Source organism: Rhagoletis pomonella, unplaced genomic scaffold (assembly GCF_013731165.1).
Source record: "Rhagoletis pomonella isolate Grant_MI unplaced genomic scaffold, Rhpom_1.0 Rhpom_scaffold_00002, whole genome shotgun sequence".
In the NCBI taxonomy this organism is placed as follows: Eukaryota; Metazoa; Arthropoda; class Insecta; order Diptera; family Tephritidae; genus Rhagoletis; species Rhagoletis pomonella.
The window spans coordinates 3,979,204-3,994,973 of record NW_023458556.1 but is presented as its reverse complement, the minus strand read 5'-3'; the positions used below and the strand labels follow the sequence as shown (position 1 = coordinate 3,994,973).

Below are 15,770 nucleotides of genomic sequence, written 5' to 3'. Positions count from 1 at the left end.
TTAGTTAGTGGCCCCACCAACAAGAAGTCCACCATTTTAGGATGCTGTAAAAGATGATGTCGAGCTGTGTGTTTATTTTCATGCTGGTTTTCCTAACAAAAACTTATTGAAGAGTGAAGAGTGATGCGTACCTTGCAGACAAAATCGTACATTGCATTTACCGCATGTTCCGGGCGTACTAAATTCAGATCAACTGACTTCTCGTGTTCCAAATCTCCAAAGCCATCCTTTCCAACAAAATATTTGGGATTCTCCCAGGGTCGCGGTTTTATAAGATTACTGCAACCCTTGTAAACTGGAATCTACATTTGTATGTATGTATGTAAATAGATGCGTAATGTGTGCAGATAATGAAAATGTTAGTTCAGAAAAACTACTCGCTTACATCATTTCTATTGACTGCATCCAGCACTCTGAGTGTGTTTATCACTGCATAATCTACTGCAGTGTTTCCTTGGACGCATGTGACACCAATTATTTCAAACTTTTTTGATGCACTGGCTAAATCGGTACGCCTTTTGAATGACTCTTCAGCTTTAATCAGCATCATTAGGCCCCATGCATCGTCGTTGCCAACATCACAATCGTATACTACATACCTTCCCATTATTATGAACTGTTCTTGCTGCTAAGTTACACAAAATTGAGAACTTGATTGAAGCTTCTAGTATTTGGTATTGTTTTTTCAATTACATATGTACATATGTGTCCAGTGCCGGTTACAGGGGGGGTGGGGGCGGTTGAGGTGGTCGACCGGAGATCACCACATCTCCTCATCAGACTGCTTTACTGGGATTCGATCCATTATAAGTTAATGTTGTTTTTCCGCAATAGTTTTCATTAAAAACGGTCTTAAGCTCAATAAAATTGTTGAACATAATTGTTATAAGCCCATAAATAGCAAAAAAAAATTAACGCAATATATTCATTTCATATCAGGGGTATAACAGCAAACGCATAGAAAAAGCGCTTGCATTGCCACGTTATTTACCGATATCGCTAGGGAATTGAATTTTAACCTTGTCCTTCCTCGGAGAGCGAATAAACAAAATTTTCGTGCTAATTGTCGTGCATCGAACACTGAAGATTTTTATCGAAATATTTATACCGCTAGTGGATAATATTTAGCTCAATTACAAGAACGATTGTCGAAAGAGATATTAAACATTTTTGACAAACATTGTAAGCCAGAATAAGTACTTATATATATATATATATATATAAATTTTATTACAGTACACTTCACTTCGCACTTCATACAAATTACTCGAACTTCTATTTGCATGAAAAATAGACGAGGGTTCAAGCAGGTTGGATGCTTGTAACTGGGCCATATAGTTCGAACTTTGATTGGTCACTCCCCGGGGAATCAAGTTATAGGCCTGTAGTTAAATGTTATTTGACAAGTTGATCCCAATCCGCCTCCTCCGCCCCCATCCCCCCATCCCCCCATCCCCCCCATCCCCCCTTTAATATTGCTGCGCAAGCTAACTTCTGAAACGTCCGCACTTCGTTGCAGTTAGTTGAATAGTAAATTGCTTAGTGCTCGGCCATAACTCTTCCATTCGCGAAATCAGATTAAGGTATTCCATATCAGCTATTGTGGGTTATCAAAAATAACATTAGAATTCATTGCAGTATATTCATCTCAAGCTGAAGCACATTCATGTGGGGTTTCTATACAGTGAGCAGTGCCGGATTTAGGATTTTTGGGCTCCTAGCCTCTTTCCGTGGTGCGGGCCCCCCTGGAAATACTAAGAAAAATGGCGGGCACATGTCTCTTCTAGATTTTATTTTTTCTTAGATGAGGGGTTTTCTATACAATCTAAAAATAAAAGTTTTATAAATTTTAAACCACGTTATATTTTTTTTGTTTTAAATAGAAGGATGGGTATTAACTGCAAAAGAATATCTATTTTATTTATGAGCCACTTTGGCTTCTTTTTATAATATAAACTGGTTATTTAAGCAGAAAAATGTTAACGAGAAATTATCTAGCTAGGTGCCGCCAAAGTCGAGTTATTTTGAAAAGCCGTATTTATGCTTTAATTTGTTTCAATTTCATGTTTCCTTCGTGTTAAAAATTCGTTCAAAAACAATATTACCAAAACTTTTTAAATGGAAATTTCAGTAACGTAACGTCAGGTAACGTCACGTTAGATAGTTCAGCTGATTAACAAAAAAAAAAACAGTAACGATTTTTACATTTAAAAACTTGGAAACTGAACCTTAAATATTTAAAATAGTACTACAAAAAATTTTATACAAATAGTCTTGTCCAATTCGCAAAGTTTTGCAATTTTGTAACCCAAGTCAAAATCCACTTCAATTTTATTGTAACGTCACGCATATATTTACTAATATGTATCTTTAAACCATTTACAAATTTTGACTTTTTAAATTTTGTTTACATTACGCATACAAATCTCACGTAACGCCAGATTGGAAATGCCCATATGTACATACATATGTACAGTGACGAACAAAAGTATTAACACAGAGAATTTTTCGCAATATATGCAAAGTTTTTATTCTAATTTCTTTGAGCTAATTTTTTATAAAAATATAGTTCATACTACAACAAAAAAAAAAATTAAATATTTGCTGTCAACTTCTTAATTTTTTTCATAGTCTGGTTGAAACTGCAGGCAAATATTTTTTATTTGTATTACCTCGCTCCCTAAATTGTCATCCAAGTCGTTTTCGTATATTAAAAGGGTTTTACTTACTGCTGACATTTCTTTATCACTAAGCGTGTCTTATTTGTTAAGGAACCTAAAATGTTCGTGGACAAGTTTGTAGGTCTCAATCCTCTTTCTCAGTTCACTCCAAAGTGCGTTTATTAAAGGTATGAAACCTTTATTTATTTTTGCTTTACTTTAATTTTACTTGGTTAGTTTTTCCTTTTTTCTTTTGTTTATTAGTTATTATTATTTTAAAAAGAAAAAAACATATATTTTTAATTTTATTTTATTTTTAAAAAGCTTATTCCTAAAGGTCAACAGCATAACGCAAAGACCTCCTCGTTAGCGATCATTCAATTAGTCTTTCGACAGGCAGTAAAGAGCTTTCAAGATAGTTGCCACAATTCACAATTGTCTTACGAAGGACTTTTGTCTTTTGAAACACAGTAGCCAAAAAAAAAAGTTTATTAGTATTATTTTTTATAATTTCACTAAATTCAAGTTAGAATCGTTTCATTAATACTACATACATATGTTCACGTTGAACCATAAACTCGAGTTTAGCGTTTTTTAGGAGGATTTTTATACAATTTATTTAGTATATGTAATAACAATCAAACGGCATTTCCAATTAATATCACAAATCCTTTTCCAATTCACATTCCATATAAACACCTTTAAGTCCCGCTGTCCATGCAATAATTTTTTTGTATCCTTCCCCATTCACTTCCATAATAATTTTTGCATTCTCTTTCTCCTGTCTCAAGTGATCTATAACCATTTGACCGCGTGTGTGTGTACCAGCTAATTCAACGGTGGCATGATAGAGTTGACTCTGTTTCACCGTCAAATGCGGAAAGAGGTAGACTGCTACTAAAACAGCATCACACACTAGCCAACGTTCCAAGCCCTTCGGTATGAATATGGCACATTCCACAAGATTCATCAGTTCGATGAAATCACTTTTAATAGTGCCAAGAACATTTAAACGCCAATCCTGGGAAGATTAACATAGATATAAGTATATATATGTTTTACATAGTAATTTAGTTAGTAAAAATATTGAATTTAGCGTTTACAAGTGTTATATCAAAATCTCCATCGATGCACGTTTCCCACGGTAGAAGAGTCACAGGTGTAGGAACAGATGCTAAAACAATGTGTGCAGCTTCCGGATCCATCATAAAATTGAACTCAGCACTTTTGGTGATGTTGCCTTTGCCTGTAACCACAAAAGGATTTTTAAGTACGTATGTACACATTTCTGGTGAAGAATATATGTATGTATGTCTATACATATTTAGTACGTAAACCAAAATTAAATACACAATTATATTTTATTGTTGGTTTTTTTTTAATGAGAGGACTAAAATCCTTTTGAATATGTACATGTGGTGGTGGAAAATGGTACGGGGTTAAAATGCTTTATAGAATTATATAAGTATCATCAAAAAAAAAAACTATTTCTATTAAGCCTTGTATTGGATTTTTTTTATCATTTTTCCAGAAAATTTTATGGGAGGATTTAAAGTTTTACAATGATGCAAAAATTTTAGAGGTAGCCTGAATATTTTTGAAATTTGCTAACATAACGAAAATGTTTTCAAGTTTTCAATCTCACCCATGCATTCTCACTTTCGGTCTCAAATCCCTATAAACATTCGGACTCATTTTAGAGTCAGAAAAGTCTCAGAATTCTGCGTTGTAACCCCCATCATGAGCTCAAAAAAAGGGTCAGAAAAGAGAATATTCCCCTTCTTAGAAAGGCACGCCATTATGAGTCCAGGCTTTTTGAGTCTTAAAAACAAATATTCTTTATAATTCCGATTATTAATAAACTTTTACTTCCACGTGTGACTTTTATTCAACTCAGAATTTATGACACCAAAAGAGTCCGAAAGGAGTCAGTCTGGTTGACTGGTCTCAGAGGACGCAACATTTTTACATTTCTATCGAAACTAATTTCCCAATTTGGCGAACTCCAAATTTATTTTAGACCCATGATTTCTTCGGCATATTTGTTTAGTTAGCATTACGCCTAGAATCCTTCTGTCGTAAAAATCTCCCATACAAATTTCCCCGCCCTAATATACATACATACATATTTAATTGCTTACCCCTATAATTTCCACCCATAATGTAGATTTTTCCAATTTTATCCAAAAATGCTGAGCCATACATATTGATGCACGTCGCAAAATTGGTCAGCGGCCCCACCAATATGAAGTCCACCCTTTTCGGGTGCTAAAATGTTAAGAATTCAATAAATGTCTTGATCTGTAAATAAATACGGACGAGTGTATGCAAAAGTATTCTTACCTTGCAAACAAAATCGTACATCGCAATTACCGCATGCTTTGCTCGCACCAAATTCAAATCCACTGGCTTCTCGTGTTCCACATTTCCAAAACCATCTTCTCCATGAAAATTTTCGGGATTTTTCCATTCATTTTTCATGATGGGATTACTGCAACCTTTATAGATTGGCAACTGAGAGCTTTTCTTTTAGAATTAGATTTTAATTACATTAAAAGCCATTTAAAAACCTACATCATTTCTGTTGGCTGCTTTCAGTACTCGCAGCGTATTTATCAGAGTCTGATCGACACTTGTGTTTCCTTGTACGCATGTGATGCCGATAATTTCAAATTTCGCTGGTGAATCTGCTAATTCGGAACGATTTTTGTACACTGCTTCAGCTTTAATGAGCATCATCAGACCCCAGGCGTCATCATTGCCAACATCACAATCGTACACCACATATCTGCCCATATTTTAACTATAATGTAGAAGCTTGATTAAAAATAACTACATATGTACGTACGTATATTTCCACAGCAGTATGACAAAATTATGTAATAACTTAAGTCAAAGCTCTTTAACCAATATGTATTTAGTATATGTATTAAATGCAGTAAGTATATGTACATACATATATTTAAGTACCCAATATGAAAATAATTTAAGAATTAATATATCCTCCCCTTTTGCCAGAAGCATGAATGTAGAAATTTACCAATATTAAGTTATTGGGTTGACATGATAACCTTTGGATGCTTATGCTGCCCAAATCAGCACATATGTGTCGCGGGCGACTGCGCGTGCAAAGCTTTGCACAGCGGTGCTGGGCAAGCGCGGAAGCAAAAGTTATCGGAAGGGGAAAACGAAGTCAACAGAATTGTATTGTGACAGTGATGGAAAATGAGTGTGCATTGTGCCATTTTCGGCCCTTTCGGAAGCAGCCGGCACCTTCAGCACAATCGATTGATTTTCGGCACTATTTTTGCGTAACTCAATGCAACTAATAAATATTTCATTCGGATCCGTAATTAAAAATATTGTTTTTACATTAAATCGTATGTGCTTAAACTGATAACTGATATAAACATAGAAACGCAAGCAGAAGAATCTCGCTTCCACATTCTGCATATGCGCTTAACATTTTTGCTTAAACAAATTTGTCGAAATTTCATCTATAAAGCAAATATTAAATATCATTTAATATATACTTTAGATTTCAATAATCATTTTTAGTGGTGGGCGAGTCCGAGATGTTTAAATGATCGAGATAGTACATTCAATTCGCGTACATTTTTGAGAACTTTTTTCGTTGAAGGTGTTGCACTTTTTTTTCCATACTGAAATAAGAAGAATTTCACAAATAATTGCTATTTTACTAGTAACTCTCTATGTATGTATGTATGTACGTACATATGTATGTTTGTAGGTATTTTTGTTTATAAACTCTATAATTAAATCTTTAAAGATAACTTTTGTTTACTAAATAGTTTAGTCGCGAATAATCTTATCAGTCAACCATAATTTGTACTGTAAATACGCGTATATGTATGTATGCGTGCGCACATGCCCGGTGGAAATAACCTTGTAGAGGATCTCGCAATAGACTTAGAGTACACGACAAACTAGACTGTTGGTGACGGTAAGTAGTTCAAAGTTTGATCCAAGCACATGTAAAATTCTATTCACATTAAACATTGAATTTCATTGGCGAGGTGTTAGTTTTTTAAACTATAATTTTTTTTTTTAACACAACTCTAACTATGGTCAAAGGAACAAGCATGGCTTCTATAGCTATCACCTGTTTTTAACTGGCTAAGACCTCGCCACGAGATTTAATTTCACTATGTGGTACAGCCTTCCCCTAAAGAACAAGTGTTTAAATTATATATTCATATTTTATAATTTGAATATGAAAGCCAATTTTTGACGTAGAATACGTCTTACGTATCGATATTGAGGCTATGATCAAATTTTGTAATTTTTAGAGCTTCACAAAAACGCTCACTGCACGAGAACTAATGAAGCGATTTCAAAGAAAAGTGTGGCGTTTCAAAGGAAAAGTTCCAAACCTACCGACAGATACATTTTTGTAAGTACCAATAGAAATGTTATCATGTACAAATTTTATATAAATTGCACAAAACTTGAGCATTGTATGCCAAAAAATTTATGAAAAAATGTGCAACTTTTTTATTACCAAAGTGCTCGAAGCCGCTCGAATGATTTTGTTATTGTTTTCTTTAGTCAAAAATTCAAGTTTTGTGCTTTCATTTGGTATAAGGGAAGTAGTGGTTGATATCTCTTAAGTATGTTTATGTTATTCAAATAGGTATATGGGCATAAATGATTTTCCATATAAAATCACTTCGTAATTATTTTGCAAACACGTGCATGCGTTGGAAGTGAGACCATTTTCGCCACTGGGTATATTTAGGAGGGTTGCCACGTGTTTCAAAAAGCAGCTTTGACTTAAATAAAGGGAGAAAATTTAAATGTATATCCTGATATATATCTTTTTGCTGATTTTTTCAAATCTAACTTTGTTGTTGACTCTGATTCTACGGCTAACAGCCTTTTTATCGGTACACCCAAATCCCTGGACTTTGGGTCAATGTCTATATCCGAAACAGATATTATTAATGGAATATCGTCCTTACAATCTTCATCGAAAAAGGATATTGATGGTTTGTGTTCATTTTTATTCAAAAAATGTAGCTATTCCCTTAGTGTTCCGTTATGCCATATCTTCAATGTTTCGCTATCCACCGGAACTTTCATTGATCGGTGGAAATTGGCGTCGATCACTCCAATATTCAAGTCAGGCCATAGAAATGAGGTAAAAACTTACAGGCCAATCTCTAAATTGTCTACTTGCTCCAAACTTTTTGAGAAAGTAGTCAAGGAAAAGTTAGCATTTGCGATCAAAAGTTTAATCGATCCATGCCAGCATGGTTTTGTTGCAGGGCGATCGACTACAACTAATCTTGCTGTATTCTCTCATTTCTGTGTTTCTGCTTTTAAAGACGGATGTCAAGTTGATACAATTTACACCGATTTCTCTAAAGCGTTTGACACAGTATCCCACAAAATACTGTTGTCAAAACTGGAAAACTTAGGTTTCCACTCCGTTTTTTTGTTGTGGCTTAAGTCATATCTCACTGATAGAATCTCTTTCGTCCAAATTGAGTCTGTGAAGTCTTACAACTTTCTTGCAACCTCAGGTGTGCCACAAGGTAGTATTCTTGGTCCCATCTTATTTATAATTTTCATCAATGATGTTGGCTTGCACCTAAAGCACACAAATTATCTATTGTATGCAGATGATTTAAAACTGTTCAGCAGGATCTCTTCTGAATCGGACGCCCTGCTTTTGCAGGAAGATCTGAATGCTCTTAACGCTTGGGCTATTCAAAATAAATTGTGCCTCAATGGTAGTAAGTGCTGCCACATAACGTTCTCCAAGTCTATGAATGCGCGTGTGTCTACATATTTGGTTTCTAATGTAGCTCTTGCATCGGTTCGGGAATTTCGTGATTTGGGAGTAATTTTTGACTCTTCCTTCACTTTTCTTAACCATGTCAACCATATTATACCGAAAGCATATTCTAACTTGGCCTTTCTTCGACGCTATGCGAAGGATTTCAAAGACCCCTATACTAGGAAAATTTTGTTTAATTCTTTAGTGCGATCAAAATTAGAGTATGGCTCGGTTATATGGAATCCCATGTATAAAACACACTCTGTTAGAATTGAAAGAGTTCAACGCAAATTCACACGATTTGCTGTTCAACCTCTCAATTTTATTAGTCCTCTGCCACCCTATCCTGCCAGGTGTATGTTAATTAATGTTCAGCCGCTCGATATTAGGCGAGCTGTTCAAAATCTAATGTTTATCTTTGACATAATTTCCGGTGCCATTGATTGTTCAGCTCTTCTTGGACAGATATGTTTTAATATCCCCAATAGAGCTCTACGCTCTACTAATATTTTTTATATTGGTATTCTGAGATCGAATTATCTGAAATTTGCCCCACTTATAAGAGGGCTCAACGAGTTAAATCGCATCTGTAGAATTATTGATCTCGATTTCGCAATGTCAAGGTCCCATTTCAAGGCAGTTATTGAATCTTACTACCGAGATAATCCGCCATTGATTTAATATTTTATTAGTTTTAAGTTTAAGTTTAAGGAATCTGTAAATCTAGTCAGTAAGGCTTTTTGCCATTGACTTAATAAATGAATTGAATTGAATTGAATTGAAATTGAATTGATATAGACATCAAACGAGTGAGGTTGTGGTTCGAAAATATTTTGCAGAGTGTTGTCACCTTGTTACAAAGTTAGATTTAATATAAGCAATAGGTTAAAATAATTACTTCAATATGAATATAAATCAAAATTTCTTTGAAGAAACTTTATTTCTAAACTGCATGTAGGAGGGTTGCCACCTGATTTTATAATTCAATTTGAATTAAGAGTATTAGATAATTTTAATATGTATCACAGACAAGTGTCAGGCGAACAAGGTTTAACGAGGTTAATTATATGAAAAATTGAAATATTGGCGTCAAACAAAAAAGTATTACAAAATATTTGAATTGAGAATTTATGATGTAAAAGAGGGTTTTCACCTGCGTAAAAAGTTAAACTCAAATTATTTAATAAGACAAATGAATTATTAAAGTATGGATATAAATTGATATTGGTTAAAAATGTTTTTTTCTGAACTTTATTTAAGAGGGTTGCCATATGTTTTAGAAATTACATTCAACTTGGATTAAGGGAATTGTTTAAATTAGAATTTAATTAAAGTACATGAAATATGTAGGTATCACAATATCAGACGCAAGAGATTTTTTTATTTCTTTCAATATTTAGGAGGGTTGCCAGCTGTTTCCAAAGTCTTAGCTAACTTATGCACTTATGAAAGGAAATAAAAATGAATCCAAGTAGTGATACACGTCATGGCATATATCTATTTGTAAGCTGATGCTACATATGGGTGAAGTTAATGTGGATCTGCTTCTCTACTGCTTTTTATTTATATTTTCAATTCATACTGATTTATTATCCCACTGGGAAAAGGTAACGTCTGCGAATGTAAAAAGTAATGGATAGCCCCTATAACCGACGAGCGAAAAGATGCAAGAATTTCTCCACAACGATGTCTTACGAAAGTAATGTGTCGCGTGTTGCTTTACGAAACTATAAATAGAATAAAAAAATAAAAATAAAAAACAAAGTCCGTGCCACAGGTTTGAACCCGTGACCAACAACACGGCAGTCGAATACATATCCATTCGGCTACAGCAGCTGTTGAGATAATGTGAACAAAAAACATACTTGAGTTAGTTTTCAAACTTTTTGTATTGTTTGTCGCTTCAAAGCTACACATCATCCGCTCGCTTACATTGCAATGCATCTTTTCGTTCAAGCGTAGTTATTAATCTTTTCTTAGTAGAAAAAGGTAATGGATTCCCATTTTCCCACTGGGAAATTCAATTCAATACAATCAAAACGAATATTTCATGTACCGTTTTTAACTTGATTGTGATCTTAATAATGTCACGTATTCTACGTTTAAATTTAGCGGCTGTGACTGTGACACAGGTCAAGACGAAGGCGCTGGACTGATCCTTTTTAATACATACTTTATGGACTTGAGTATTCACACTTGTAAAAGTTTCATATAAAAACTATTTCACCTCACCAAAAGCCGAATGCAAACTGCCGCTATAGTATGTATTCACTCAATGCTTATCAAATTGTCTAATTTATTTCTCATAGATAAATAGTAGTGTACTATAAAATTTATAAGTGTGTATGTATGTATATGAACATACCTGCCCAGTCGGAAAATGGGGAATGCATTACCTTTCTATACCAAGAAAAGAGTAACGAATACGATTGTACGAAAAGATGCATCACAATGTGAGCGAGCCGAAGATTTGAAGTCGTATAATTGATATAACCCAATTGTTGCATTCCTAATGGGGAATTTACATGAGGCGATTGTACGGGTAGCTTTTAGTTGAATGCAGCAGGTGTAAACAAAATTGGATTTCGGTTGTTCGATGATATTTAAAAATTTCACTGGTTTACAGAAAAAATGTTCAATGGATGCCACTATCTAATTTCTCGGTGATTCCGAAAATCGAGTTAATTTTTTTCCATGGAGATGTTTTCGAGATATTTGCAATTTACCGTTATTTGGCTTAAAATAAAAAGTGGTTCCACTTAATCATGTACATATATCTTACGAACCAATTTAACGATCTTAAAATGAGATACGGCAAATGAAAGCTAATAAAACCATAAACCATATATACTTCACTTTCCGATAGGACTGATTGTTTCTGACAAATTAATTAATCATTTCAGTAATTTTTTTTTATGAAAAAATTAAAAAAATCAAACTTTAACAGAAGAAAAATTAAAAAAAAACAGGTTCTGTGCGAAATGTTTGCATTTGTGCTAAAGCCTGCTCTGTTACAATGAAATCAAGTTACCAATAAAAAAAATCGATCGATAAATAAAGAAATAATGAGTGGGCAAATGAAAATACGCAAAAATTTTTTATATGAAAAATGAGCGGAACAGAATGTTACTCATACGCCATGTACACTTGATTTTTTTGAAGGAAACGTTTTATCTCAGAGGTGGTTCCATACTAATTTGGTTAAGATACGATTATTGGATCATGAAGAAATTAACGGTTTCCTTAAATTTTTAAATGAGATTTGAAGTCGGTTTTGTTTTTTGCTTAAAAATTTCTTGTTGGAGTCAAATATTTTCGTTTTTGTTATTTTTGTTATTTTATGGCCTTATAACAATTATATACAACAATTTTTATTGAGCTCGAGGCCGTTTTTTCTATTTTTTCTACACATTATATACACATACTATAACCGGTCATATTTAATTTTCAGATCTTAAGGGATTCTAATTATTCATAAGAATTTAAGTTTTATTACAAAATTGAGACTCAATTGAAATGGTTAAAAATGGTGGAAAAATAAAAAGAGAGTGAGAAATTAACTTGCCGGCTTTCTGAAACCTTCTGGAGTATATCAGTGTTGCCACACATGGGTTTTTCCTACCAAAACTGGTAGGTTTATTTCCATGTGGTAGGTTGGTAAGCTAGATTGAATTTTAGTAGGTTCCGCGACAAAAATATTTATTTGCGAAAAATAGAAAATATGTATTTCCAAACATTTTAGTATATTTTTAGTATATGTACTGAAGACAGGTGCGTTTAAAAGGGCTTGCTAATAAGCCCACTGAGTCCACCATTGTCCCATTTACCAAAAGAAGGAAGTGAACTTGACTAGCATCTAGGCATAACTCTGGACAAAAAGGCTCAGTTGGAACTCACATCTGTGGAATGTTACCAACAAGGATACAAGTTACCTTTATATCTGTCTCAGAGACTTCATGGTAAGACTTGGGGAATATCACCCTATCCATCGTACTGGTATTTAAATACGGTAGTAAAACTCGTCGTTACATATGCGGCACTGGCCTGGTGGCCAAAAGTTAAGCAAGGAAACGCGGGTGCCACCTTGAGTAAGCTGCACCAACTGGTCCGCGTGGCTATCACAGAATCTATGCTCACCTGTCCTACCCTGTCCTACGGATGCCGTTGGTGTCATTACAGACATTCCCCCTTTGTCTATTCTAATTGAAAAAGAGGCCTGGTGGAGCGCCCTACAAGGTTTTTGGCGATATTTGAGGTTATATGATATGAACAATATGTACCCAGTTAATTTGTTTTTATTGTGCTAGCTGTGTTTTAGTTTTACTAAATGGTATCTTATTTACATTTTTAATAAACTTTACATTGAAAAATAATTAAAGGCTAAAAAAAATTTTGGTAGGTTTTGGTTGGTTTTGGCAGGGAAAAAAATTTACCGTGGCAAGACTGGAGTACAGTGCACGTCCGATAACGTGAACTAATTAAAACCAAGGGAGTTCACATTAACAAAAGTGTATCACGTTTTCGAATGCGCATATATTTACTCATTTAAATTGACATTTTATTATTATTTTGTTTACATATTAATTTGAGTTTAAGAGATATGATATGAAACGTAAGCTTGAGAAAATTTTTTATTTAAAAAAATCAGTCATCTTTTTTTGTGTCTTCTGAAGCAAAGCTTTCTCCCTTAAACGTCTCAGTACGTTCATTTCGTTTTGATCGACGCCTTCATGGCTAGCCTACTGTACACCTTTGTTGAAAATTTTTACTGCTTCACTTGGTTTAATTTGCTCCGGTGCCTCTAAGACGCAGTCATCATCGGATTCGTCCTCTTGTTCAATATCGTCATCCTCCGTTATCTACCTCAATATCTTCGTTCCATTCATGAACGGTTGATAAAGTACATTCACTCTGAAATTTTTAATAAGAACAAAATTTTCAACAACTCACTTATCTTTGTGCATATCTGCGCACACGAACAAACCTCAGCATTTAAATTGAGAAGAAGATCGACGGTGTTGAACATCAAGGAGCGAAGTTCAGCTCCCCATTTTGCTATTAAAACCGCCAACAGCATACTATCTTCAGTATCATCATCGTTTCTGGCAAAATTTAAAATATTGTTCCAGCACCTAGCTAGGGTTTCTTCGCGCCGACACGACCCCAAGCGGCATCCAAAAGATTTATAGCTTTTTTTAATGTTATTTTCTTCATCGACTCGAGCAAATCAGATTGCGTCGCTGCCATTGAAGCTAAAAGGCTTTTTCTGTAGTGCAGCTTCGTGATTTTTCGCTTTTCCGATTACAAAAATTTTAAGTTTATGAGATCCAGTGGCGTTTGAGCAACACAAGAACATGATTCGCTGCTTCTCGACTTTACGCTTGGCTCTCTTTTCCAAACTGGACACGTACGGTTTTTCTGGAAGAAGTTTTCAGAATAAGCGGGACTCAGCAGCATTATATAGCTGATCATTGTCTTTAAACGGATCCACTAGCCGAGGCTGCGAAGACAGTTTTTCGCCTGATATTTGAAGAAGTCGAATGCCGTATCTTTTTTTGAGTCCTTGAAGCTATCCATCACTAGCGTAGAAATCACATTCGCCTTCCTTAAATTTTGAATGCAGTTTTTTGGCTTTTTCTTTCAGCATTAAAGCACTCACTGGCCAGTTCTTATTTCGCATACGAATAAACCAACGATAAAGAGCTTTCTCCATTTTGGGCAGTTCTGAAGTACGCAGGCTTTTTTTGTTTTTCCACTAATGCCACAAATTGTTCACTTAGCAACATTATATTTCTTCGCTAAGAACGTCACACTCGGCCCTTTTTGTAAAAAACCGAGAATTTAAGCTTTTTCTTTTAATGTCAAGCACACAGGCTTCTTAGAACTAATTTTTAAGCAGCAAATCTAAGGTGAAACACTCCATTCAAAGTCAAAATTGTGACGGAAATGTTTTATGCGTTACATGCGTAACTTACTATTAGGGGATTCCCCGAGTTCAGAATTTTTGAGCTCAATGGGAACTACATTCAAACATTGAAACTTTTATTGTGCATGTTATGGAGCTTTCTCGCCTTACTCACGTTTTAGAATAGTCAATGCACAAAAAAGCTTGTTCACGTTTTCGAGAGTGCGCTGTATATGTATGTACATACATATGTGCATTTATATATTTATATATACATACATACATATGCAAATGTAGATATATGTACATACCTCTTTGTTAGCAAATGCCGTCAGGTACTTGGTGTGCGGGATATCAAGGCAAATGTAAATAATAACGCTACAGTAATGGTGATCGTTGCCGGTTGATTAAGTGAATATACATATATATGTATATGTACACATGTTTGTGTTTGTGTGTAAGATATGTAAAACGCAAACCGCCTTCGCACACGCGGCGCACTTACTTGCTCTGCTCTGCAATTTAGTATGCCGGAATAGTTTCTTGGGAACAGCTCGCAATAATCGGACAGCAGAGAGCAAGTACGCAGGAATATTTTTATTTAGCAAGAAAAAAGCGTTGGCAAAAATTAATAATAAAAAAAGTTATTTTGTGCTACTTTACCTATACGTACATATCGTCGAGGTTTTTTGCAAAACCCCCCATTGCCCAATTGCAAAACCGCCTATCTTCGTTACTCAAATTTTACAGGAGAGCGAAAAAACGGTTTATTCTTTGAAGGCATTGCCATGATAGGCGGTATTTTCTCTAGCTATTATTTTACAAATCTGTTGTTTTAATAAGGATTTAACGATTTTTATGCATAAATCTCGATGCTTGGAGTTCAGGGTTACCAAATCTCATTTTTGCTACAACGGCAATTTAGGCAGGCGGTTTTGCAACTGGTCGATGGGCGGTTTTGCAAAAACATCGACGATACGTATGTGCGTTTACTCGTAAATTTAATATTTCCCTCATACAAATACCTTTCTTCCGAACATTAAGCGGTTTCTGTAGCCGACGGAAAAGTGATGATTTAAAAAAATACTAAGCGCGAACAGGGAACTGCTGCGTTAAATGACACAAAATCGTTTTGTTCTTTTGGATTGTGATGGCGGCAGCGACGATGCGTGGGCCTTGCTGGTGTTGCTCAAGGCAGCCACCGAACAGCGACTGACACTACTGGGAGTGACAATTTGTGGCTGTGGAAATACCGATCTACACAATGCAGCTCAGAATATGTATCGGATTTTGAAAGCGTCCAACCGTACCGAGGTATATACATACATATATTTTAATTTGATAACAATGATAAATAAATGTCAAATGTCAAACATGGTAAAATGCAGTTTCAAAACTTCAT

The 15,770-nt window shown here is 34.8% G+C and overlaps 3 protein-coding genes across 5 annotated transcripts in view; 1 reads left to right on the top strand and 2 right to left on the bottom strand.

Moving 5' to 3' along the window:
* The window catches only part of LOC118732897 (inosine-uridine preferring nucleoside hydrolase-like), a 6,308-nt gene extending 5,611 nt beyond the window's left edge, over positions 1-697 (bottom strand). The window contains exons 1-2 of the mRNA XM_036462013.1: positions 386-697; positions 132-302 (exon numbers count right to left, since the gene is read on the bottom strand). Coding sequence (XP_036317906.1) covers positions 132-302; positions 386-607 — 393 coding nt within the window. The 5' untranslated portion in view covers positions 608-697. The remainder of the gene's footprint in view (positions 1-131; positions 303-385) is intronic.
* A 2,539-nt stretch (positions 698-3,236) lies between these two features.
* On the bottom strand, positions 3,237-15,482 carry LOC118732896 (pyrimidine-specific ribonucleoside hydrolase RihB-like). 3 transcript variants are annotated; one of them, XM_036462011.1, is made up of 7 exons: positions 15,394-15,482; positions 14,680-14,910; positions 5,235-5,477; positions 5,004-5,174; positions 4,802-4,928; positions 3,764-3,906; positions 3,237-3,681 (listed from the first exon to the last, which is right to left on the bottom strand). In XM_036462011.1, the coding sequence occupies exons 3-7, from the start codon at positions 5,454-5,456 to the stop codon at positions 3,322-3,324; spliced, it is 1,023 nt and encodes a 340-aa protein (XP_036317904.1). In that variant the 5' UTR covers positions 5,457-5,477; positions 14,680-14,910; positions 15,394-15,482; the 3' UTR covers positions 3,237-3,321. The 3 variants fall into 3 exon arrangements, with proteins under 3 accessions (XP_036317904.1, XP_036317903.1, XP_036317905.1); XM_036462010.1 differs by having other exon boundaries at positions 5,235-5,463; XM_036462012.1 differs by lacking the exons at positions 14,680-14,910; positions 15,394-15,482 and having other exon boundaries at positions 5,004-5,181; positions 5,235-5,325.
* The window catches only part of LOC118732895 (pyrimidine-specific ribonucleoside hydrolase RihA), a 14,243-nt gene continuing 13,336 nt past the window's right edge, over positions 14,864-15,770 (top strand). The window contains exons 1-2 of the mRNA XM_036462009.1: positions 14,864-14,949; positions 15,413-15,682. Coding sequence (XP_036317902.1) covers positions 15,485-15,682 — 198 coding nt within the window. The 5' untranslated portion in view covers positions 14,864-14,949; positions 15,413-15,484. The remainder of the gene's footprint in view (positions 14,950-15,412; positions 15,683-15,770) is intronic.

Coding starts and splice junctions, on each gene's coding strand:
- LOC118732896 (XM_036462011.1), bottom strand. CDS start 5,456: ATGGGCAGATATGTGGTGTACGATTGTGATGTTGGCAATGATGACGCC. Junction 4,929..5,003: donor TGTACGATTTTGTTTGCAAG/GTAAGAATACTT, acceptor TTAACATTTTAG/CACCCGAAAAGGGTGGACTT. Junction 3,907..4,801: donor TATGGGTGGAAATTATAGGG/GTAAGCAATTAA, acceptor TTGTGGTTACAG/GCAAAGGCAACATCACCAAA.